This window comes from Stegostoma tigrinum, chromosome 6 (assembly GCF_030684315.1).
Source record: "Stegostoma tigrinum isolate sSteTig4 chromosome 6, sSteTig4.hap1, whole genome shotgun sequence".
Taxonomy (NCBI): Eukaryota; Metazoa; Chordata; class Chondrichthyes; order Orectolobiformes; family Stegostomatidae; genus Stegostoma; species Stegostoma tigrinum.
In genome coordinates, this window is record NC_081359.1 from 530,085 (window position 1) to 555,836 (window position 25,752).

General features: G+C 41.6%; 1 protein-coding gene across 1 annotated transcript in view; it reads right to left on the reverse strand.

Annotated features, from left to right (window-relative positions):
- Positions 1-3,868: 3,868 nt before the first annotated feature.
- The window catches only part of LOC125453666 (progesterone receptor-like), a 272,041-nt gene continuing 250,157 nt past the window's right edge, over positions 3,869-25,752 (reverse strand). Inside the window, exons 8-9 of the mRNA XM_048533513.2 lie at positions 8,358-8,515; positions 3,869-5,177 (exon numbers count right to left, since the gene is read on the reverse strand). Of these exons, the coding sequence (XP_048389470.2) occupies positions 5,022-5,177; positions 8,358-8,515 (314 nt within the window). The 3' untranslated portion in view covers positions 3,869-5,021. The remainder of the gene's footprint in view (positions 5,178-8,357; positions 8,516-25,752) is intronic.

Genomic DNA, 25,752 nt, shown 5'->3' on the forward strand with positions numbered 1-25,752 from the left:
AAATATGTTTCATCAAATAAATATTAATATTTTAAAATATTCTCTGATTACACAACTACAGTATTGTAAATTTTTTGTTCTCCAGGTTTAGTGCGCTAGCTGCTGAATAGACATTTTTACTTTGAGCATGAGCCCGCCTGGGAACCTAGTTCTTAATTGACAGATCTTTAAAGAAAATATCATAAAAATCCCTTTATTGTATTAATTAAATTGAATTAGAAGATTTGAAAGTTCAAAAAATCTAGGGAATAATGAAGGAATTAAAAATTCTCTGTCAAATATCATCATATGACTGCCTAACATTCATTTCAAATTCCTTTGCTACTGATTAAAGGCACAAACCCACAGAAATGATGACGCACAAAGGAAGCTGATATCCTGCAGTGGTATCAACATTTTTTGAGTCACATTATGTGGAGAGTAAAGTGAGTGAAGAATACAGGAAACCAGGAAGAATACAGGAAAACTGTCCCTTCAAAATCTCTTGCCTGACCTCATAAGAAAAATCCGTCTGGTTTTTCCCAAGTTATTGAATTTGAGCCTTCATGTTATTAATGCGGGGTTTTCTGTCTAGCTCTAATAAATAAGAAGGGGTTGAAAGCTATATTCCAATTGCCTTGTGGAAGCAAAAACTACAACTCAAAAAACCTCTTAAAATATTATTTTAGAAATGTTTGAAAGTGCATCAATAAATTCAAAAGCCTAATAATGACAGAAATCTGAAAAAAAAATTGAAGCTTAATTCATAAATAGTATGAACATCACAAAATCTGAATAATTAGACATGATAAAAATATGACTATATAGGGGAGATTAATGTTCAACCTGGAAATCAAGATAGACATGCCATCATCACTGATGTCCCCTCTCTCTATTTCCTCCATCTTTCCAACAAAGCTGTCTGCAGTGGAAGAGAGCAATAATAAATGGTATGTGGAATATAACTTTATTTCAATAACGTTTCTTACTAAGCCAAAATCAGAATCATGTCAACTGTACATGCCATGGTGACCTTACATGGAAGAGGAAGAAATCTTGGGAAGAGCAGAGTTCATTGCGTCGTGACCGAATTAATTTATCTGGCTTTTTAAAGTTATCTTTATACTTTTCATTGACAGGATCAATGAGAAATAAGAGGTCAAATTAGACAGCATTGTGTTGCTTGAATACCATGAATGTGCCAAGATGAGAAACAGAAACAGCTCTCTCTTCTGTGTTATGTGGAGCCAATGGCAGTCACAGGTTGATTATGGATGCATGTGGGAAGATGACATAACTAGATGGTAAGATGCTACTTTTATCAACACTGAGCTTTGGTACAGATAGCTATAAATTGTAGTTTTTGGTTTTACTTAGCACTTCTTGATTAAGAAATTTTTAAGGACTCCATTTGCATCTTTGGGATATAGAATTATCCTAAATATAAAAATATTTCTTGTGATAAAATTTGAACCAGTTCTGTCAGTGACAACGTTCTGGTCTTGAATATCACATAATTTTTATTGTGATCAAAGTAACAAGCTTCTGAACTATGTCATCATTTCTCAAAAACCTTGTAATCTCAATCCTTCTCTCTCTCCCTGTCTCACATATGCCCCATTTTGCAATTTGGTTCCAGCAATTGTGTGGATGAGACCATGGGATGATATGAATTTGAATTTGGATCTTCAGAATAAGCATTGAGCATGAAAGGTCAATCCAACGAAACCAAACTTGTACTCGTCCAATTTCCATGCAAGGCATTTCAAAGGATGTATCACTGATGCAAAATGAACGAGCGGTACTGCGCCTTTATTCTTATTAACTAACTCTGGAGCAGAGATATCAATTGCAGCATGCCTAATCCCTCTCCAATAAAAGTTTGGCAACTCAGTACAGAATCGGAAGAAACTTGCACCTTGGCCTGATATGCATTAAGACTCTGTTTAATGTTGCTTTATAAAAAGAACTTTTGAGGCACTATGCTACCTATTTATTAATGATGTTGTGGAGTCAATAAAATTTTACACATAAAATGCTGTATATTTCAACAATTTTGATAAAAGAGAGCATCTATAAATTCTCCATGATATTTCTTGAACATTAAGATAGTCTAATTAAACATGATTTTATAACCTGGGGATTGATTATAAATTGCAGGAAGAGTGCCATCAACAAGGTCCAAGGCTAGTTATTAACCTATGAGTATCTTGTACTGAAAATTCAACAAGAGCTTAACAACACTGATAAGAGACCCTGTACAACAAGTATACTGTTCAAATATGATGGTTACTGAGAAATTGTAATGTCAGTAAGGAGGGAAGTATTTACTGTCAAGTGGCATGTGTTGTATACAGCAGATATTCCCCATATTGTCTCTGGAGAAGGTTGACAAACAGTTGTGTATCTGTTTAAAATGTCAGAAATACAGTTAATTATTCTCTTTCCATGCTTGAAGGGAATCTATAAGAAAGAACAGATGTCTGGAGAATTAAGAGGCAAGTCAGGAGAATAGCCACCCAATTGCTTACAAGATAACAAAGTGTGGAGCTGGATGAACACAGCAGGCGAAGCAGCAACATAGGAGCAGGAAAGCTGACGTTACGGGTGATGAAGGGTCTAGGTCCAAAATGTCAGCTTTTGTGCTCCTAAGGTGCTGCTTGGCCTGCTGTGTTCATCCAGCTCCACACTTTGATATCTCAGATTCTCGAGCATCTGCAGTTCCCATTATCTCTGACCCAACTGCATACAGTTTTGATTATAGAAATGTTACTCCAGGTGGCACTCTTTTAACTTGGCTGTTTTTGAAGATTGAATCTAACTTTTTTTCTTTGTCAGATAAATTAGTTCATTGAGATGACATGCACCAAAGCTACGATCCAAATTGCCAAACCTCATTTCTTAACTTGGTGATCATTGCCTTTCTTTGGAGACATCTACATGAAACATTATATCTACTCAATTTTTCTAAATTGATCTGAAAATACGACTCTTACTTAGAAAGGTCCTGCCAGAACATTGCAAAATTTAGGTGGTGCCTACTATCAGTTAGTGTGATGACAGCCTCTTTCCTGACAATAACCACTGAAATAACTACACAGAGGCTGATATCCTGTCACCGAGTCACCCTTTATTTACATTAGCACAGTACACCGGCTCTTATCGGCCAGTTCAGAGCCAGTCCTTAGAATGAGGAAACTCTCTGACATCCTATTTATATCTGTCAGCTAGGGCTCCTGCTTGGCCCAGGCTAACAACCCTAATAAGGGATCTCATAGTCAATTAATCCACCTGGCCAACCTTGTTCCAATCACAATAGTCACTGTGTAGTCGAATAAGATGCACCTTTCCGTGAGTCAGGATTAAATTCCTGCCGAACATAACAGGCCACAATATTCTCAGTTGTGTGGTAATCAAAACCATCTGGGCATTTTACATGAGTATCCTGTCTCTAAGTATGCACTGCCCACAATTGTAATCAGGCAATGATCAGTTTAAATCTCTTATCAGGTGGTATCGAGAAGGATTATAGGACAATCATGCATTCAGTGAACACAATTCACTGATTCTGAATTGCACAAGAAATCATTTTCCCACTTGGGATTATGCAGATTTTGTGGGTTACACATTCCCAAAGATATACCAACACATTGCAATGTGAGTATAACAATACAGTACAAATGCTGAAATGGTTCAAGAAACTCAGCAGGTCGAACATAATCTGGGGGGAGAGAAAGCAGATTTTTTTTTAATTTGGTGATTCTTCTTTAGTCATTGCACTCAAAACATTCACTCTGCATTCTCACTACATATGCTGCTAGACCTGCTGAGCTTTCCCAGAAATTTCTGTTTTTTCTTCTGATTTCCAGTATCTGCAGTTCTTTGTTTTATGTTGTTGTGACAATATGGTACCTGGTATTCAAGTGGTTGGTTTGCTGCTTTGCATGTATTTATTTCTTTTAGCTTAAGAAACAGATATTTGTAGTAATTATCATCAAGGTACAGGGATTGATCTACAAGGTAACACCCCAAAAATGTAAATTTTGTATTCTCTTTGTTTCCTTTTAATAGAAGCAACATTAACCAACTAAACCTTCGTGACTGGCTTTCAAAGGGAAAGGTGTTTAGGAGAACTCATCATTACCATATTGTTTAATATCACCACTAATAAAAGCTCTGGATCTGGAATTCATAAACTTGGTCATTGATATTGATACAAGGTCTGTTTTTTGTAGCTATTCATATTTAGATTGAAAATTAGGTGTGAATGTTGAGGGCAGATAAATGTAAGATTTAAATGTCCGCGATAACAAGGTATGGAGCTGGATGAACACAGCAGGCCAAGTAGCATCTTGGGAGCAGGAAGGCTGATGTTTCTGGCCTAGACCCTTCATCAGAAAGTGTCAGTTTGATTCAAAAGTTTTTCAAACTAAATTAACACTGACTATTTACCACTGAACATAAAAGCTGTAAAGTTGATCTCTCATAGTTATTCAGCATCTGATACAAGTGTTAATGGTGACAGAAGAAAAGACCAAAAAAATGGAAGTTTTCTGATTGGACACAGTAAAGGATGATCATACAATTCAGTGAAACAACTAGATAAAAACATTGATATCATTCATGCCGTATGAAGTATGATGAATAATGAAATTTAGGGGGTTATGCAGCTTTCAAACTGAAGAGCAGAAGCATTCCCATTTAGAGCAGATGCAGAAACTTTACATATTTTGAAAGTTACAAAATACCAGAAAGTACCAAAAGATACAAAATCATTTTGATCTGGAAGTTATACATCAAACAACAAAGACCTAAATTCACATTTCATCGCTTACAAAACATATAGTGCAGTTATGGCAATGGACTTCCACAATAACAATATGCCAAACAGCATTGCTAAATCTCCTGGAATAAATTTGAAATAATCTTCATTTGTGGTACTGTCATGGTCACAAAAATGGAATTAAGCTGTCAACTTGCATAATGCAGAAAAATGCTGCCTATAAATGAAAGCAGTCAGCACAACTCAGAAAGAAATTTACTCATTTCTTGTGAAAGAGCAGTGGTTTCACAAGGCCAGCCAGGATCTTGGGTAACTGTGTTGTTATAATCTCAGACATCATCTCTGGAAATTCCACACTCAATGCCTGGGACTGAACAAAAGTATTCAAGCAGAACTGATGTAGTTTCTTGACAAGCTATTGAAAAGAGACAATGGAATTATCAAGTCTGAAGGTGTTTTCTTTATCTGTTAAACTTCAATATTCTAAATAGTTTCTATGACATACCAATGCACATAAAGAGAGATACAGGCAGAAATGATTTTGATGTTAATGACAAAACTTAATGCAGTCTTGTATCAGTTTGCTAGATGTCCATGATTTAACTGCAAACAGTAAACAAAGAAAGAACAAAGAATAGTACAGGACAAGAACAGGGCCTTCAACCCACCAAGACTGCACCAACACAGATGCTTTCCTAACCTAAAAAATCTTTCACCTCTACGCAGTCTGTATCCCTCTATTCCCCATTGAACATAGAACAATACAGTGCAGAACAGGCCCTTCGGCCCTCTATGTTGCACCGACCTGTGAATTAATCTAAAACCATCCCCCTACACTATCCCATCATCATCCATATGCTTATCCAAGGACTGTTTAAATGCCCCTAATGTGGCTGAGTTAACTACATTGGCAGGAGGGGCATTCCACGCCCTTACCACTCTCTGAGTAAGGAACCTGCCTCTGACATCCGTTTTAAATCTATCACCCCTCAATTTGTAGCTATGCCCCCTCGTACAAGCTGACGTCATCATCCTCAGAAAAAGACTCTCACTGTCCACCCTATCTAATCCTCTGATCATCTTGTATGTCTCTATTAAATCCCCTCTTAGCCTCCTTCTCTCCAATGAGAACAGACCCAAGTCCCTCAGCCTTTCTTCATAGGGCCTTTACTCCAGACCAGGCAACATCCTGGTAAATCTCCTCTGCACCTTTTCCAATGCTTCCACATCCTTCCTGTAATGGGGCGACCAGAACTGCACGCAATATTCCAAGTGAGGCCGCACTAGCGTTTTGTACAGTTGCAGCTTGACAGCACTGCTCCGGAAATCGATCCCTCCACCAATAAAAATCTATTCGTAAATATGTCACGATGCATCTTAAATGTTGCTATTGTATTTTCTTCTACACCTCCTCTGACTGCGTATTCCAAGCGCTAAACCATCCTCTGTGTAAAAAAACTTGCCTCTTTAAACATTCTTCTTTTTTACCTTAAACCTATGACCCTAATAATTGGCATTTCTACCTGGGAAAAAGGTTCTGACAATTCATTCTATCTATATCTCTGATAATTTTGTAAATTTCTATCAGGTTGCCTCCACATCCTTTGGTGTTCAAGTGAAAACAGACCAAGTTTGTCCAGTTACTCCTCATAGTAAGTGTCTTCCAAACCAGGCAAGATCTTGGCGAACTGTTTCTTTGCCATCTCTAAAACCTCCACATCCTTTTGGTAATGGGGCAACCACAACTGTATACAATGTTCCAAATGTGGCTTAAGTAATTTTTGATACAGCTGCAATATGACTTGCTAATTCTTTATACTCTATGGCCTGGCCAATGAAGGCAAGCATGGCATATGCCTTCACGACCATCTTATTCACAATGTTGCTGCTTTCAGGGAACTGTGGACCTGAACCCTCTGTATGTTGATTCTACTGGGGGCTCTGCCATTTACTGTGTACTTCCCTCCTGCTTTAGACCTTCCAAAATGTATCACCTTACATTTTTTTCTGAATTAAATTCCATCTGCCATTTCTCTGTCCAAGTCTCCATGCTATCTATATGCTGCTGTATCCTCTGGCAATCCTCCTCACTATTCACAGCTCCCTCAATCTTTGTGTCATCTACAGCTTACTAATCAGGCCACCTACAATCTCCTCCAAATTGTTTAAATATATTACAAACAACCAGGGTTCGAGTGCTGATCCCGATAGAACACCATGAATTACACATCCCCCATCAGAAAAACACCTTTTCATCATTACTTTCTGTCTTCTATGACTAGCTTTTTGCCTTAAATGTCCAATACAATAATGACTAGATGAAAAGTCATGTGAACATATTAAACATTTGCCACTTGGCAGTAACCAACAGTTATTTCTGATCCTATAGCTTTCAGTAAGGAGCAAAAATTAAAAATGTCAATGAACAGAGTTGTGCACCAAATCTTCATTTCCAGGCTGCCTCAATCTGCATCATTAAAGTTTTTGTTTTGTAAAGGTCAATATAGGCTGTATATACAGATGTAACTGTATATACAGACATGGTAAAAGATGGGGCAATTTAATCCAATCCATCTTTCAACTTTGGGATAAATTAAGTGAATTATAATTAACATGAGTTCAAAGTGAGAGGAGGAAAGTTTATGGGAGATATGCGTGGAAAGTTCTTTACACAGAGGGTGGTGGGTGCCTGGAACGTGTCGCCAGCAGAGGTGGTAGATGCAGACACAATAGTTTATTTTAAGATGTATCTGGACACGTACATGGATGGGCAAGGAGCAAAGGGATACAGACCCTTAGAAATTAAATGACAGGTTTAGACAGAGGATCTCGATCAGCGCAGGCTTGGAGGGCCGAAGGGCCTGTTCCTGTGCTGTAATTTTCTTTGCTCTTTGTTCTTTGTTCTATTTGTAGCAAAGTGTGTTTTATCCAATATGTAAAATAATAAAGCAATGAGTGACTGGGTCAAGTGGAACAGGAATCCAATTCTCAGCCAGTGCGGAATTTGCTGATCTTAGTCATTGTGGCCATAAGACCATTACAATAGCCTCAGTGTTACTGGGTGAGAAAAGGGAATCGTGATTTTAACTTCTGTCATGTGATTCTTGTTTAATGGAGGGGTTAAATAACTTGGGTGAGGTTTGGATGGGGCTTGACTATGATATTCCTGAGAGCAGCCAACTGCCGATACTGCAGTCTCTGATATGAAACAATGGATGAGCTACCGGACTTTGCTCTGGGAACTATAGTCAAGGAAATACTCACTGCTTCAGCTTTGGAGAAGAGGGGCAAACTGGTGAAGAGACTTGTAAGGTGGGAGGGCAGGGCGTGGTTGTGATGTTGGGAAGAGAAACAAGGGATAGATCATTTGCACTTTGAGGATTTAATTTTATTCACAATAGTATTGAGACCTGCACCAATCCCTGCAGAAAGATCACTAATTATTGGTTGACAAAGGAGTTTTGTGCTCAAGATTTGCTGGTAACATTCATTAATAAATCCATTCAATGTAGAGCATGTGACACTAGGTTAATAATTCTCATTGGCCAAACGAACTACCTATCAAAGTAATATCGAATTAAATGACCACACCTACTTCATGCATTGAGTCCATCAGTTTAGTGAGCTGGTAAAGACGTTGAGAGTTGCTCTGTGAACATTTCTCCTGGAAGTTAATGGCTCTACTCAGCTCTCTAATGTAGTCTCTCCGCATCTCTTCAAAGTAAGATTGGCTCCTCAGGCCTTCCAAGGGAACTGAAAAACAAATCCCAATCCCTACATAAATTTTTCTGAATGAAGTGATGGGCTTGATTGATACAAACCCAACAGCAGACTTGAAAGCAGGGAGCTAGGAAAAAAATTCCAATGGCCAGCCTGCTTATCATCTCCTGGACTGCCCTGTACCTGCCTGAAATGTTACAGGGATAGAGGAAGTGTTGGTTGACTGGCCCAGAATGGATACTTGAGCTCTCCAGTTACTATCAGTATTTTATCATTGCTGGGGGACACCTACTCCATTCAGAACGTCCAATAGCTTTAGCTGGACTAGTTGCTTTCAGGCAAAGAGGACCTCCTACGGGGCCCCTTCGGCAATTGGATATGCTCTCCCTCCCAAGGCCATTCCCTTACTTTTATTCACTTGTGGGGCATGGGTAGTGCTGGCTGGCTGGCCACTACTTTATTGACATCCCTAGTTACACTTGAAAAGGTGATGGCAAGCTGTCATCTTGAACCACTGCAGCTCATATGTTGTAGATAGACCCACCGAGCCATTGGGAGGTGTGTGGGAGTTCTAGGAGTTTTGACACATTAAAAGTGACAATGCTACCCTATTCCTCCTTGAACCCCATCCTTCACTTTCCTAGCTAAGACCCCCTTCCTTTGGACTTTCCAGGCCTCACTGATGCGGTGGAACTACCTGTATTGCAACAGAGGATATTATTTCCATCTGACACTGCTGGAACTACAGGCAGCCAACCAATCTGTTTGGTGACTGCTCTAAAATGGGCCTTCCTCCCAAGATAGGAGTGGGAGTATTCCTGAAAGGAATTAAAACTCCTCCTGTCATTGAATTGCAGTGGGTAACCTCTGGAATTATGAATGATCTACTCATCCTTAAAATGTTTAGCTGGTGGTTGAGTGGAATAGATCAAAGTAGATCCCATATAAACCTACCCAACAGTGTATGATTTTGATTAAGCCAGCAGGTATTTGCTGGAATAGTCCGAAAGCCCAGCTACCAAGTTTATTCCTTTTGGAGGATAAGAATAATATTTCCAAGTCCTTGCCCATTCCCACTAATATTAGGTTCAATTTTAAGAGATTTTTCAGTCGAATTGTTTTTAGCTTGCTGCAAAATTATTAAGTAACGCATTTTAAACAGTGCTTATACTTAAAGAAACATTTGTTTGACACAGATCATCAGTTGGATAAGTGATTATTTCCAGTTTAGAATTCTTAGTATGGAATCTCACTAATCTGCAGCATCTATTGGAAATTAAAGCATAATTGAGCACAACAGTCTACCCAATTATTGAAATAGTTGAGACATTACATGTAGCATACTCTTGAGTTTACAATAGAGAGTCAGTAAATAGGGACATCTTGCTGAAACATATCGACTGTAATGATGTTTTAATGAGAACTTTATTAACGTTGTGCATGAACGAAAATATACCATATACACAACAAATTTAGGAATGTCTGTCATAACTATTGAATCATTGTGGTATTTTACACATTCTATTGCCAACTATAAAGATATTGAATGGAATGTAACATTGTATAAATTGGTTTTGTTAATTGGCAGCAAGCAACTCACCTGTAGTGAGTAATTCACCTCCTGACTCCCTAAAGCCTGTTCACCATCAAAAGCTACAAATCAGGAGTGTGATAGAATATTGCCCACATGCTTAGCTGGGTGTAGCTTCAACAACACTTAACAAACTTGACAGTATGGAGAGAGGGTTGAAATATAAAAGCAGCGATGAGCTTCTGAGGCTTTATAAAGCTCTAGTTAGGCCCCATTTAGAATACTGTATCCAATTTTGGGCCCCACACTTCAGGAAGGACATAATAGCCCTGGAGCATGTCCAGCGGAGATTCACACGGATGATTCCTGGGATGGTAGGTTTAACGTATGAACGGCTAAGGATCCTGGGATTGTACTCATTAGAGTTTAGAAGGTTGAAGGGAGATCTAATAGAAACTTACAAGATAATGTATGGCTTAGAAGGGGTGGATGCTAGGAAGTTGTTTCCGTTAGGCGGGGAGACTAGGACCCGTGGGCACAGCCTTAAAATTAGAGGGGGTAAATTTAAAACGAATTTAAAATAAGACGACATTTCTTCAGCCAGAGAGTGGTGGGCTTGTGGAATTCATTGCCACGGAGTGCAGTGGAGGCCAGGACGCTGGATGCCTTCAAGGCTGTGATCGACAAATTCTTGATCTCACAAGGAATCAAGGGCTACGGGGAGAGTGCAGGGAAGTGGTGTTGAAATGCCCATCAGCCATGATTTAAATGGCGGAGTGGACTCGATGGGCCAAATGGCCTTACTTCCAGTCCTATGTCTTATGGTCTTATAGTATTCCAAATGTAGCAGCCTTCTTAATTGGCACCACATCCACAAACATCCATTCCATCCACCACCGACGCTCAGTAGCAGCAGTGTGTACTATCTACAAGATGCACTGCAGAAATTCAAAAAGAACCTCAGGCAGCCCCTTCTAAGCCCATGACCACTTCCATCTAGAAGGAAGAAGGACAGCAGATACATGGAAACACCACCCCCTGCAAGTTCCCCTCCAAGCCACTCACTGTCCTGACTTGGAAACATATCGTCATTCCTTCACTGTAGCCTGGTCAAAATCCTGGAATTCTCTCCCTAAGGGCATTATGGGTATACTTACACCAAATAATGGTTTAAGGAGGCAGCTCACCACCACGTTCTAAAGGGAAAGTAGGGCTGGGTAATATATGCTGGCACAGCCACTGAAACCCATGTCCTATGATTGTCTTAAAAATCAGACTGACATTTCTATAAGTTTTCAGCATAAATTACACCATTTCATTTAATGCATTAATGGACAGTTCCATGCAAATTAAGATCCCATAATTTGCATTGTTGCAATATACTTTATCGTCTGTCCAATGCTCTGGTGTACCATAAAAAAAAGCTATTTCCATGGCAACTATTGAAATTCGGTCTAGGTAGAAACAAAACTTTACCAATAGAAAGTTACAGCTTCATTATGGCTACTAGTACCACACTGAGTGATCAAAACTAATATCTTTCAATATCTTCCACAAGGAAATAATTGCTACAAAAACAAATTGCTGAAAAAGCTCAGCAGGACTGGCTGTATCTCTAGAGAGAAATCAGAATTAACATTTCAAGTCTAGTGACTCTTCCTCAGGTCCAACTGTTCTGACAAAGGGTCACTAGACCTGAATCATTAATTCTGATTTCTCTCAACTGATGCTGCCAGACCTGCTGAGCTTTTCCAGCAATTTCTGTTTCTGATTTACAGCATCTGCAGTTCCTTTGTTTTTTTTATAAAGAGATTGTAACAATCTTTTTCAATCCTTTCTCCTGATTAACAACACATTAAGACCCTTTAGAACATCAAAAGATGGTGAAGCTGCTTCACATGCAATGTCTACCCCTACATGCTGTGTCAAATGCAATGTGCTCAGCCTCATCTTGACGCGCACTGAAATGAATAAACACACATTTCGCTACTTACTCCCAGCGCATAAAAGGTGTTATTTCCAATTTCCTGCCTTTGCTGCCTTCATATAGCCCACCTCTTCCCTTCTCATCCTCTACTTTATTTCTCCATTTATTTACTAAGACCTGTGAAATAATGGTTCCACAGTGTGTGAGGCTACAGGATCATGATGTAAAGAGGATGTAACATCATGAGATTAAGACAGAACTGGAGACTGATGTCATGATGGAGATTCTCTCAGCTACTGCAGATCAATTTTTCTTTTTATTCATTTGTGGGATGTGAGGGTCACTGGCTAGCCAGCATTTATTGCCCATCCCTAGTTGCCTTTGAGAAGGTAATAGTGAGCTATTTCCTTGAACTGCTGCAGTTCTTCTTCTGTAGGTCACCACACAATGCTATTAGGGAGGGAATTCCAGGATTTTGACGTAGCAACAGAGAAGGAATGGCGATATATTCCAATTCAGGATGATGAATAGCTTGGAGGGGAACTTGTAGTTGGTGGTGTTCCCATGTAACTGCTGCCCTTGTCCTTTTGGATGGAATTGGTCATGGGTTTGAAAGGTGTTACCTAAGGATCTTGGTGAATTTCTGCAGTGCATCTTGTAGGTAATACACACTGCTGCTACTGAGTGTCAGTGATGGAGAGAGTGGATGCTTGTGGAATGATGCCAATCAAGCGGTCTGCTTTGTAATTTTTTAATTCATTAACAGAATGATGGTGTCACTGGATAGGCAGCACTTACTGCCCATTCCTAATAACGCAGCGGGCAGTTAAGAGTCAACCATATTGGGTCGATCAAAGCTTGACACCATTTCCTAAAGGACATCAATGTATCAAATGAGTTTTTCCTGACAATGAACAATGGGTTCATGGCCATCATTAGACTCTTAATTCTTAACATTTGGTTGAATTCAAATTCCAACATCAGCCATGGCAGGATTCAAACCCCAGTCTCCAGGACATTATGTGGGTCTCTGGATTAACAGTCCAGCAATGATACCACTAGGCCATCATCTCTCCCTGTGTCGTGTCAAGCTTCATGTGTGTTATTGAAGCTGCGCACATCTAGGCAAGCAAGGAATATTCTATTCGGCTCTTGAATTGTGCCTTGTCAATGATGGATGGATTTTGGGGAGTCAAGAGGTGACGTTCATGCTGCAGTTTCACAGCCTCTGACCTGCTTTTGCAGCCGCTGTGTTTATGTGGCGAATCCAGTTGAATTTCCTGCCAACGGTAACCTCAAGGTTGTCGATAGTGGGGGAATTAGTGATGGTGATACCATCGAATGGGAAGGGGTGGTGATTAGATTGTCTCTTATTGGAAATGGTCTTTGCGTGACATTTGAGTGATGTGAATGTCACTTACCACTTGTCATCCCAAGCCTGGGTATTGTCCAGATCTTGTTTCATTTGAAAATGGACCGAACATGGTGTTAGGAAATGCATAAAAGTTATGATAAAGTGCAAATAGTCCACTGCGAAATTATTTAAGAGACGGCACATCCCCATAACGCTGACCTGAAGACACGGTGGCAGTAAGGCAATAATAATCTATTATGCAGCAGAACCCAAAAGCAACCAAAACTAAAAACCAGGTGACAAGGTTAGAATAACATAATTATACTACAACAGCAAATAAAAGGGAAAAACAGTTAAAAAAAACTGACTCACCTGTGAGCAGGCAATGTGAGCTTGGAGCATGGTAAATGTCTCAGATCAGCAGTAGAATTTTGAGCAGCTATGAGGATAAAAGCAACACTACCTCTTCCAGAGCTATCGCTGAGAGTAGAAAGTCTGCAGTAGGTGCACATGTTGAACATCTGGAGAAAATCCCTTAAGCAGGTATTGAGCAGCTTCAGGGTTGCATAAGTAACAGCAGCACAATCAGGTATTAAGATAACAAAGTGTGGAGCTGGATGAACACAGCAGGCCAAGCAGCATCTCAGGAGCACAAAAGCTGACGTTTCGGGCCTAGACCCTTCATCAGAGAGGGGCATGGGGTGAGGGTTCTGGAATAAATAGGGAGAGAGGGGGAGAGGCAGACCGAAGATGGAGAGAAAAGCAGGTAGGTAGAGAGGAGAGTATAGGTGGGGAGGTAGGGAGGGGATAAGTCAGTCCAGGGAAGACGGACAGGTCAAGGAGGCAGGATGAGGTTAGTAGGTAGGAAATGGAGGTCCGGCCTGAGGTGGGAGGAGGGGATAGGTGAGAGGAAGAACAGTTTAGGGAAGCGGGGACAAGCTGGGCTGGTTTAGGGATGCAGTAGGGGAAGGGGAGATTTTGAAACTGGTGAAGTCCACATTGATACCATTAGGATGCAGGGTTCCCAAGCAGAACATGAGTTGCTGTTCCTGCAACCTTTGGGTGGCATCATTGTGGCACTGCAGGAAGCCCATGATGGATATGTCGTCTAAGGAATGGGAGGGAGAGTTAAAATGGTTCGCGACTGGGAAGTGCAGTTGTTTATTGCGAACCGAGCGGAGGTGTTCTGCAAAGCGGTCTCCAAGCCTCCGCTTGGTTTCCCCAATGTAGAGGAAGCCATACTGTGTACAGCGGATGCAGTATACCACATTGGCAGATGTGCAGGTGAACATCTGCTGAATATGGAAAGTCATCTTGGGGCCTGGGATGGGGGTGAGGGAGGAGGTGCGGGCGGCAGGTGAAGCACTTCCTGCGGTTGCAGGGGAAACTGCTGGGTGTGGTGGGGTTGGAGGGGAGTGTGGAGCGGACAAGAGAGTCACGGAGAAAGTGGTCTGTCCAGAAGGCAGACAAGGGTGGGGATGGAAAAATGTCTTGAGTGATGGGGTCGGATTGTAGATGGTGAAAGTGTTGGAGGATGATGCGTTGGATCCAGAGGTTGGTGTCCATTTCAAGCCGACCAACTCCCACAGCTACCGAGAACACACCTCCTCCCACCCTCCTGCAAAAATTCCATCCCCTATTCCCAATTCCTTCACCTCCACTGCATCTGCTCCCACGATGAGGCATTCCACTCCCGCACATCCCAGATGTCCAAGTTCTTCAAGGACCGCAACTTCCTCCCCGCAGTGATCGAGAACGCCCTTGACCGCGTCTCCCGCATTTCCCGCAACACATCCCTCACACCCCGCCCCCGCCACAACCGCCCAAAGAGGATCCCCCTCGTTCTCACACACTACCCCACAACCTCCGGATGCTACGCATCATCCTCCGACACTTCCGCCATCTACAATCCGACCCCACCACTAAAGACATTTTTCCATCCCCACCCTTGTCTGCGTTCTGGAGAGACCACTCTCTCCGTGACTCCCTTGTTCGCTCCACACTGCCCTCCAACCCCACCACACCCGGCACCTTCCCCTGCAACTGCAGGAAGTGCTACACTTGCCCCCACACCTCCTCCCTCACCCTCATCCCAGGCCCCAAGATGACTTTCCATACTAAGAGGATGTTCGCCTGCACATCTGCCAATGTGGTATATTGTATCCACTGTACCCGTGTGGCTTCCTCTACATTGGGGAAACCAAACGGAGGTTTGGGGATCGCTTTGCAGAACATCCCTGCTCGTTTCGCAATAAACAACTGCACCTCCCAGTCGCGAACCATTTTAACTCCCCCTCTCATTCCTTGGACGACATGTCCAACATGCGCCTCCTGCAGTGCCACAATGATGCCACCCGAAGGTTGCAGGAACAGCAACTCATATTCCGCTTGGGAACCCTGCATCCCAATGGTATCAATGTGGACTTCACAAGCTTCGAAATCTCCCCTTCCCCCACTGCATCCCAAAACCAGCCCAGCTTGTCCCCGCCTCCCTAAACTGTTCTTCCTCTCACCTATCCCCTCCTCCCACCCCAGGCCTGACTTCTATTTCCTACCTACTAACCTCATCCTGCCTCCTTGACCTGTCCGTCCTCCCTGGACTGACCTATCCCCTCCCTACCTCCCCACCTACACTCTCCTCTCCACCTATCTGCTTTTCTCTCCATCTTCGGTCCGCCTCCCCCTCTCTCCCTATTTATTCCAGAACCCCCTCCTCATCCCCCTCTCTGATGAAGGGTCTAGGCCCGAAACATCAGCTTTTGTGCTCCTGAGATGCTGCTTGGCCTGCTGTGTTCATCCAGTTTCACGCTTTGTTATCTTGGGTTCTCCAGCATCTGCAGTTCCCATTGTCTCCAGTCAGATATTAAGTTGTTTTGTGCAGTTGAAGCCAATGACCTGGATAGATTAGCTGGCAAACTGTGCTTGTGAAGAAGATTTAAGGGATGAACTAATATACAACTTCATGGCCAGTGTGATGGATGGGACACTCCGCTGTCAGATTTAGTTTATACTCTAAAGAGGACCTGACACTTGTTAAGATGGGTAATGTCTATGAAACTGTCCACAATCTGGTAACAAACTAGTAAATAGTTTTTAAGGTGAGACTGAGCTCCATTGAAGAAGCCAAGTGTGTCAGTCCAATATGTAGACCTGAAAACAAAGGTGCACCTAAGCAAATGCCCAGAGACAGTACTAAAAACACACAGGCAGTCATTATCAAATGTTTTACATGTGGCTAGATCAAGGCATATCATTGATGACTTCCTGCAGGGGGATTGGAATATCATTGCTGCAACAAAAGTCACCGTTTTAAATTCTAAATGTGCAAGTAATGAAAATAAATGGCATCAGATTTTAAAACAGAATCAAACCCAAGAAGTTTGAGAATTTAAACATCTGACGAGATGTCAAGACCCAGGCAGAAATTTACTAACCAGCATTTACTATCTTTGGAGGCATTCTACTGCGTTTTAACTAGATACCAGCACAGAGTTAAGTTTGTTGTCTGAACATAAAATTGTTAAAACACATCATATTAAACCATTCTTCAATCAAAATGCAAGACCAAGGGGGAAATAGTTGGAAAGCTAAAGATCAGATAGTGGCAAGACTAAAATATAAAATCAGGGAAATAACAGAACCATTTAATATCTTGTACAATCAAGAGGTCAGCATGCTCTAGAATAATACTGATGATGAAAGTAAATAAACTTGCAAAGGGAGATAGCAATATAGGATGTAGAGAAGAATTTTCCCAAGTTATTTACATGTCTGCATAAGCTGAAAAATAGGTATTGAAGAACACAGCAGCCAAATGAACTCCAGTTTGTGTATTTAATCCAAGAAAGGTATAGCCTCCAATACATAAAGGGAAGGCAGAAATTGAAAGGATGCAGTAACAGCAGTTAATTTCATTAAACAGAGTGCCTTAGAAATGGTGCTGAAGTGTGGCCACTATTCATAAACCAAATGAGAACATCAGAACCTGCAGAGACCTGATACAACAATAACAAGATTGTACAAGAACATTCATCCAATGTCATTAGTTGATGATCATTGAATCCCTACAGTGCAGAAACAGGCCCTATGGCCCATCAAATCCACACTGGCCCTGCAAAGAGCATCTCACCCAGACTCACCCCAATCCTACTCCTGCATTTCCCATGGCCAACTCACGTAACCTGCACATCTCTGCACACTATAGGCAATTTATCATGGACAATCTCCCTAATGTGCACATCTTTAGACTGGTGAAGGAAATGGATTCCGACATGGGGAGAATATGCAAACTCTACACAGACAGTCACCTGAGGGTGGAATCAAACCTGTGTCCCTTGTACTGTGAGGCAGTAGTGCTAACCACTGAGCCACATGCTGGCCCCTTAGTGGAATTGGTGAAAAGCATGCTGGTCACTAAGTTAGATGCAACCACTAAGTTCTGGCAAGAATTATTGGGCTAGGAATAAAAGTTGTTAATTATTTTAAAATACCTCTGGCCAATATTGGTGTAATAACTTGCATTTAGAATAGTGTCAGCACCTGAAATATTCTAGGTTACTATTACAAAAGACTCCAAGGAAGTGAAGGAACAAAATGCCACATGGGAGATATCTCAAACCTGGTTCAACAGAGAAGGTACACTATCATGGAGTTAGAGATATTCTAAAAATATTGTCAGAGGCAGGCCTGATACAAGTATGAATCTATAATATCAATTCTCAAGATCTGGGGTCATAGTGCAATCCATAATGGTTAATAATCCTCAAAAAGAAAAGACGATTAGAGAATTTCCTGAAGAATATTTTTCTAAAAGAAACAACATAAACTTCAAAGACAGAAAACCCCAGAGTAGCAAAAGTTTCCAGGAATCATTCATTCCTAACTTGTCAACAAATCATTAAGACAGGTGCTGAGTCAAAGCCAACACTGGTGCTGAAATGTTAAATCATCAGAATTGTTTGAAAAAGTTAAAAGAATTCATTCAATTTCTTCAGCATCATTAGCATATTACAACCCACAATTTCCAACAACAGTAACAATAGATGCATCATCCACGGCATTAGATGCAGTATTGCTACAAGTCCAAGTCCAGGTAGATCATAAAAGAAGATCAGTGAATTTTCTAATGGGTCCCAATCTGAAACATCACCTTTCCTGTTCCTCTGATGCTGCCTGGCCTGCTGTGCTCCTCCAGCTCCACACTGTGCTGGCTCTGACTCCAGCATCTGCAGTTCTTACTATCTCTCAGTGAATTATGCTGCAAGATTTCTGACAGAAACTGTGAAAAGCCTAACCATAATTGAGAAAGAGGCCTTAGCAGCAGGGGATGTAGAGTCATAGAATCATAGAGTAATACAGCATGGAAACAGGCCCTCTGGTCTAACCCGCCCATGATAACCAGATGTCCTAAAGTAATTGAGTCCTATTTGCCAGCATTTGGCCCATCACCCTCTAAACTCTTCCTATTTACATACCCATCCAAGACATTTTAGATTATGCAAAAATCCAAATGAACTGTGGATGTTGGAAATCAGAAGCAAAAGCAGAAATTGCTGGAGAAACTCAGCAGGTCCACCAGCATCTGTGGTGAGAAAAGAGAGTTAATGTTTTAGGTTTAGTGACCTTTCTTTACGGCAGATTGAACTCAAAATGTTAACTCTGCTTTCTCTTCAAGTTGTTGCCAGACCTACTGTGTTTCTTTAGCAATTTCTGTTTTTGTTTCAGATTTCCAGCATCTTTATTTCTTTGTTTCTGCACACAAAATACAGCCAGGGGTGAGTAGAAGGTGCTGCAAGGCAGAAGTTCTTATAATGATTCCTAATAATTCTAGTTCCTTTAATAAGAGCATTCAAAAATCAGAGGAGGATGATATTTTTTTCAATCCCATCAGAACCCAAAATCTCCAAAATCAGCATCTGTCTATCCAACTTTATTTCAAGTAATTCCAACCCCTTTGCAATCTCTCCCTGCAATATTACCCATTAAATAAAGATAATTCCTGTAAAATATCTATTAATAAATTTAGGGCTGTTCTACAATCCAAAATACATCTGCGGTAATAGAAGTAAGAATGTTTGGAGCTTCTGTTAGACTCCATCTAAGAATCTGCTGAAAGAATGGCAGAATTGCATTGAAAAATAGAAAAGGCATGGTTGCACCGATTCTCTACCATTTCCAGATGATTTTTGGCCTGTACGGTAAGAGATTAAACTTCTGCCTGCTCCTTATAATGCTGAAGCACACAGCAAAGTGGATTAGAATGTGCAAAATCTAATGCTTACCTGGTTCATTTAAGACTCAGTGAGGTACTGGGTGAGATGAGGCATACGAGTCCCCATGCTGACAGAAATGGAACTGACATGCAACATGAAACCTGACAGTTGTAAGTTTAACAAATCTTGATTGGGGCCAAGGGGTAGAAGTCCAAACTTTAATTGGTCCTTAAGTGGCTACTTATGATTCTTAATGAGTTTACCAGCCAGAGGCTGCCAATGTTGAGGCCATTGGAGTTGGGCAGCAACTGCGAATGGGACTCAGAAGGGAGGAGGGTATGGGGGTCAGGGGAGGAGCAGGAGTCTGAAAGGGGACACTGAAGGAGTTATAGGATTTGGGAAAAATAGGGAGAGATGGATGCAGGAAGTCAGGGGAGTTGGAGTTGGGAAGAGATGGGAGAAGTTGGGAAGGCAGAGTTAGGGAGGAGAGTCTGTCAGGTAGCAGGGTCTCTACCTACACAGAGTCATATAGCGTGGAGACAGACCCTTCGGTCCAACCAGTCCATGCTAAACATAATCCCAAACTATAATAGACCCAACTGCCTGATCTTGACCTATATCTCTCTAAAAATTTCTTATTCATGTCATTATCTAAATGTCTTTAAAACACTAACTATATCCGCATCTATCACTTCCTCTGGAAGTTCATTCCACACATAAGCTTCTCTCTATGCAAAAAAGTTGTCCCTCATGTCCATTTTAAATCTTTCTCCTTTCACCTTAAAAATATGCTCCAGAGTCTTGAAATCCCCCACCCGAAGGAAAAAAACCCCACCTTATCTAAACCCTCTGTCATTTTAAACTTCTAACAATGTTACCTCTCAACCTTCTATGCTCGAGTGAAAGAGGCCTCAGTCTCCTCTTATCACTCAAACGCTTAATTCCTGGCAATGTCCTGGTAAATCTCCTCTGAACCCTCTCTGGTCTAATAATATCCTTCCGATAACAGGGTGGCCAGAACTGGACACTGTACTCCAGAAGATATTGCACCAACATCCTGTACAACTAGTTCTGGTCAGTTGTTCCCTGGCTAGCACACACCTTCAGCAAATGAATGTAAAATTCAGTTAATATATCATTGAAAGCTCATCTCACTAAATAGTTAAGGAGCGATGTAGCTGTATAGAAGGCAGTTCAGGAGGGGTTCAATAAACTGATTCTAGAGATGTGGGGATTTGTTTTATGAACGGAGTTTGAACATTTTAGGCTGATATTTTCTAGAGATTAGAAGAATGAGAAAAGATCTAATTGATGTCTGCAAGGTGTTAACGGAGATCAACAAAGTAGGCTTAGAGAGGATATTTCCTCATGTGTGGCAATCTAGAATGAGAAGTCACAGTTTTCAGGAAAGGGCTGGCAGACGTAAAACAGACACGAGGAGAAATTACTTCCCATAAGCGGTAGGAATTCATCACTTCACAGTGTGGTGGATGCTGGGACACTGAGTAAATTTAAAGGAGGAGACAATCAGAATTTTAATCAGTAATGTGTTGAAGGATTATGGAGAATGGGCAGGAAAGTGGAGTTGATGCTGAGATGAGATCAGCCAGGGTCCTATCAAATGGCAGAGCAGGCTTGCGGGGGTGAATTCCCTTCTCCTGCTTCTGGTTCTTATATGTTTACATTCAATTTCAGCAGCTGCTTGGCGTAACGGCAGACAGAGAGAAAAAGATAAATTAATAATTGCAAGGTCTGGCTGACTCACTCTCTCTCTCTCTTCCTGTTTCTTCCATCAAAAGCCAGTATAATGACAAATCAACTTGGAATTTGCTGGGAACTCAATGACCCTGCCGGCTTTGCTATTAATAAGGATAAAACACTTCAGTTAAATAGTCAAATGTAGGCAAAATATTGTACTAAACTGAAACAAACACAGAAAATGCAAGAGAAACTCAGCAGGTGACAACATCTGTGAAGAGAGAAACATAGTTAATATTTCAAGTTGCGCTTAGTTGAAAGGAACAATTCCTGTCCTGTAACATCTTAATTTACACCTTTTTTATATCTTTTTCCCTCCACTATTAAACAATCCCTTTATCTTTTGCGTTGGGCTTCCATATTATCTGCCCTCTTCCTCTCCCTCTGTCAAAAGTACAAAGGAGAACCTATTTTCCAACACCTTTCGGCATGATGAAGTGTCATACCAGACACAAAATGTTAACTCTGTTTCTCACTCCACAAATGCTCCCACGGCATTGCCTCCTCCATTCTTCAGCCACATTATCGTGACTGATCTTGGGCTATTTCATAATTAATTTCCTCCATCAAAATTTTACTGTGGAGTTCAGAGGTTCCTAAGACTTGCCTGTTTCTGCTGGGTCACTTTAAGCTCGAGGCATACAGCCAAATCTAACACATCTATCAGGGTTCAAAAATAACAATAACTCGATGAACATTTAAAATTGCACAGTCTTTATCTTTCTATTGTTCCAGAAACTCTCCTTTTTGAAATGTTAAACCTGTTGCTGTGTATTTGATGTCACATGCTATTACTTTTCTTGTGAGTAATAAGTGTTACGGTGGGAGCAGAAATCCCCTTCTAACAGTTAAAACTGGAATGTCCAGAGAAGCTTACCTCACCTAATAATCTGCTAAAGGAAATGGGAAAAATGGTATACCCTCCTTTTCACCTCCCAATCTGTTAAAAAGGACAGGTTAAATTAAATTAAATCCTTTTGCTCACTCTATAAACAACAGGTAACAACCTGTTTATTTAAACACTAACAGTGAACAAATTAACAGAACTACTAATAAACTAAACAATTCCTCCCCCTAACTGCTGACTATTCCAAAAGTGGACAAAATTCCACCGGTATGCTGTTCCAATAAACATACGTCCTATTTAAATAAACCCAAGTAATAAGAAAACTAAATTAAACTTAGAATCTCAGTTTGCTCACAGGGTACATCTTCTGGAATGTTCTGTCTTCTCTGCTTTCTCTCCAGTCACAAATGCCTTTCTTCCAATGATTCTTCTATCAGGAATTTTAGCTCAAAGTGTTGTGGTACCTTTTATAGATAGATGGTGCCTTCTCCAAGAGTTTAGAGATTTTTGTGAGAGCTACATATTTATTTCTCAGATGGTGTTTTGCTCACATGCAATTTTCAAAAACCGTCTTCTTATATAGCTTGGATGACATATCAATTTTCTTACAATAGGGTTGGTATGAGGTTGTCAAAACCATCAGATTTAAATTCAATTCACTTTCAGTTGCTAAATGCTTGTTTAAATTCATTGGCTAATCTTCAAGCTAGTTGCCAAAACATCAAAACAAGCCTGTGGTTTCCACTCACACAAACAACTGATAAATGTTCAACTTCAGAACGGTCTGTAAACTGCCTGTACCTCTTCCACTGCTTACAGAGACACATTTTTTCTCTGTAAATCTTCAAGCTTAGAAAAGCACTTTACCTCTTAAAGGAATCACACACTCTTCCCACTGCCCCCCCCCAACACCATCATTTTAACAAACTAATTCTAGCTTCCTGCATTCCAATTCATGAGTATTCTATACAACTTTATGACAGTAAGTAAAAAACAAACCTCTTTCTCTTTCTCATGAACACCTTGGCTCCTTAATTTTAATTAGAACTATGTTTAACCAAAATACAGTATATTTACATGCTAACTTAAAATCATTGTCGGAGATAACTAAGGGGGGTTAAAACGGTGGAAACTGATTCATTCCTCCTGTGTGGTCATAACAACTGGACTTACTCAGCCTTGTTTATACGAGAATAGGATACAAAGACAGAGAGACAACGTTAGATTTATATGAAACACTGGTTAGACTGGGCACTGCGAGCACTTACAGTCTCCACACTAACAATTCACTCCATACCATAAACATGGAAACACTAGAGACAATGTTAATTGAAGAAAGGTTGCAAGCGTCTTACTAGCATTGAGGAGAAATATCTATCCAGAATGACTGAGCAGGTTGGGAGTACTTCCTTTGGGAAACAAAACACCAAGGAGAGATTTGATAAAGGCCTTCAGAGCTCTAAAGAAGTTCAATAGGTTGATGTTGAGAAACTGTTTACCTGTGGATGAGTTTATTCCTTCCATCATATGGGGTGAAGAAATATAAAACCAGAAAGAGATCAAGTAAGAAGTTAGGAATTTATTTACGCAGAAACTGGCAAAAATTTGTAACTGACTGCTGCATCCAGCAGCTGAAGCAGAGAGCATTGATTCACTTTCAGGGAAAATTTCATAATAAGATGGTCTTCACAGGGACTATACAAATAGGAGTTGTGTAAATTGTGTAAGGAATGCTAGGTGTTGTAAAGTATTGGATTATTCTGGAACACATTGCACACTACGGACATCCAGTCCCTATACACCTGCATTTCCCATGCAGATGGCTGAAAGGCCCTCCTCTTCTTCCTGTACCGCAGGCCCAAACAGCCCCTCTCCACAGACATCCTCATCCGCTTAGCCAAACCCGTCCTTGCCCTAAACAACTTCTGTTTCAATTCCTCCCACTTCCTGCAGACAAAGGGGGTGGCCATGGGTACCTGCATAGGGCTAAGCTATGCCTGCTTCTTTGTAGGTTACGTGGAACAGTCCCTCTTCCGTACCTGCACTGGCCCCAAACCCCATCTCTTCCTCTGTTACATTGATGACTGTAAGGGCGCCGCCTCTTGCTCCCAAGAGGAGCTCGAACAGTTCATCCACTTCGCCAACACCTTCCACCCCAATCTTAAGTTCACCTGGGCAATCTCTAACACCTCTGTCACCTTCCTGGACCTCTCTGTCTTCATCTCGGGCAACCACCTGGAAACCGATATCCATTTCAAGCCCACCGGCTCCCACAATTACCTAGAATACACCTCCACCCACCAACCTTCCTGCAAAAACTCCATCCCCTATTCCCAATTCTTTCGCCTCCACTGCATCTTCTCCCAGGATGAGGCATTCTACTCCTGAACATCTCAGATCTCCTCGGTTTTCAAGGACCGCAACTTTCCCCCTGCAGTGGTCGAGAATGCCCTCAACCGCATCTCCAGCATTTCCCGCAACTCATCCCTCACACCCTGTCCCCACATAACAACCAACAAAAAAATCACCCTCGTCCTCACGTACCATCCCACCAACCTCCGGATCCAACACATCATCCTCCGATACTTCCACAATCTGCAATCCAACCCCACCACCAAAGACATTTTTCCCTCCCCACTCTTGTCTGCTGTCCAGAGGGACCACTCTCTCTGTGACTCCCTTGTTCACTCCACACTGCCCTCCACTTTTCCCTGCAACCACAGGAAGCGCTATACCTCCTCCTTCACCTCCATCCCAGGCCCTCAGAAAACTTTCCAAATCAAGCAGATGTTCACCTGCACATCTGCCAATGTGGTATACTGTATCCGCTGTACGCAGTGTGGCTCCCTGTACATTGGGGAAACCAAGTAGACGATTGGGGACCACGTTGCAGAACACCTCCGCTCGGTTTGCAATAAACAACTGCACCTCCCAGTCGCAAACCATTTCAACTCCCCCTCCCATTCTTTAGACGACATGTCCATCCTGGGCCTCCTGCAGTGCCACAATGATGCTGTCCGAAGGTCACAGGAACAGCAACTCATATTCCGCTTGGGAAACCTGCAGCCCAATGGCATCAATATGGATTTCACAAGCTTCAAAATCTCCCCTCCCCCATCGCACCCCAAAACCAGTCCAGCTTGTCCCTGCCTCCCTAAACTGTTCTTCCTCTCACCTATCCCCTCCTCCCACCTCAGGCCGCACCTCCATTTCCTACCTACTAACCTCATCCTGCCTCCTTGACCTGTCCGTCCCCCCTGGACTGACCTATCCCCTCCCTACCTCCCCACCTACACTCACCTTTACACCTGCCTCTTTGACTCGCCTGTCTCCTCTCCACCTATCTTCTCCTCTATCCATCTTCTATCCGCCTCCCCCTCTCTCCCTATTTATCTCAGAACACCCTTCGCCTCCTCCATTTCTGATGAAGGGTCTAGGCCTGAAACGTCAGCCCTCCTGCTCCTATGATGCTGCTTGGCCTGCTGTGTTCCTCCAGCTCTACACCTTGTTGTCTCGGATTGTCCAGCATCTGCAGTTCCTACTATCTCTGATAGGATTATAAGCAGCCTGTTTCTGGGCTATTTATAATCTATTCCCCTTTTTTTCAGTTTTGCAAAGGAATTGTTTAAAATCTGGCTATT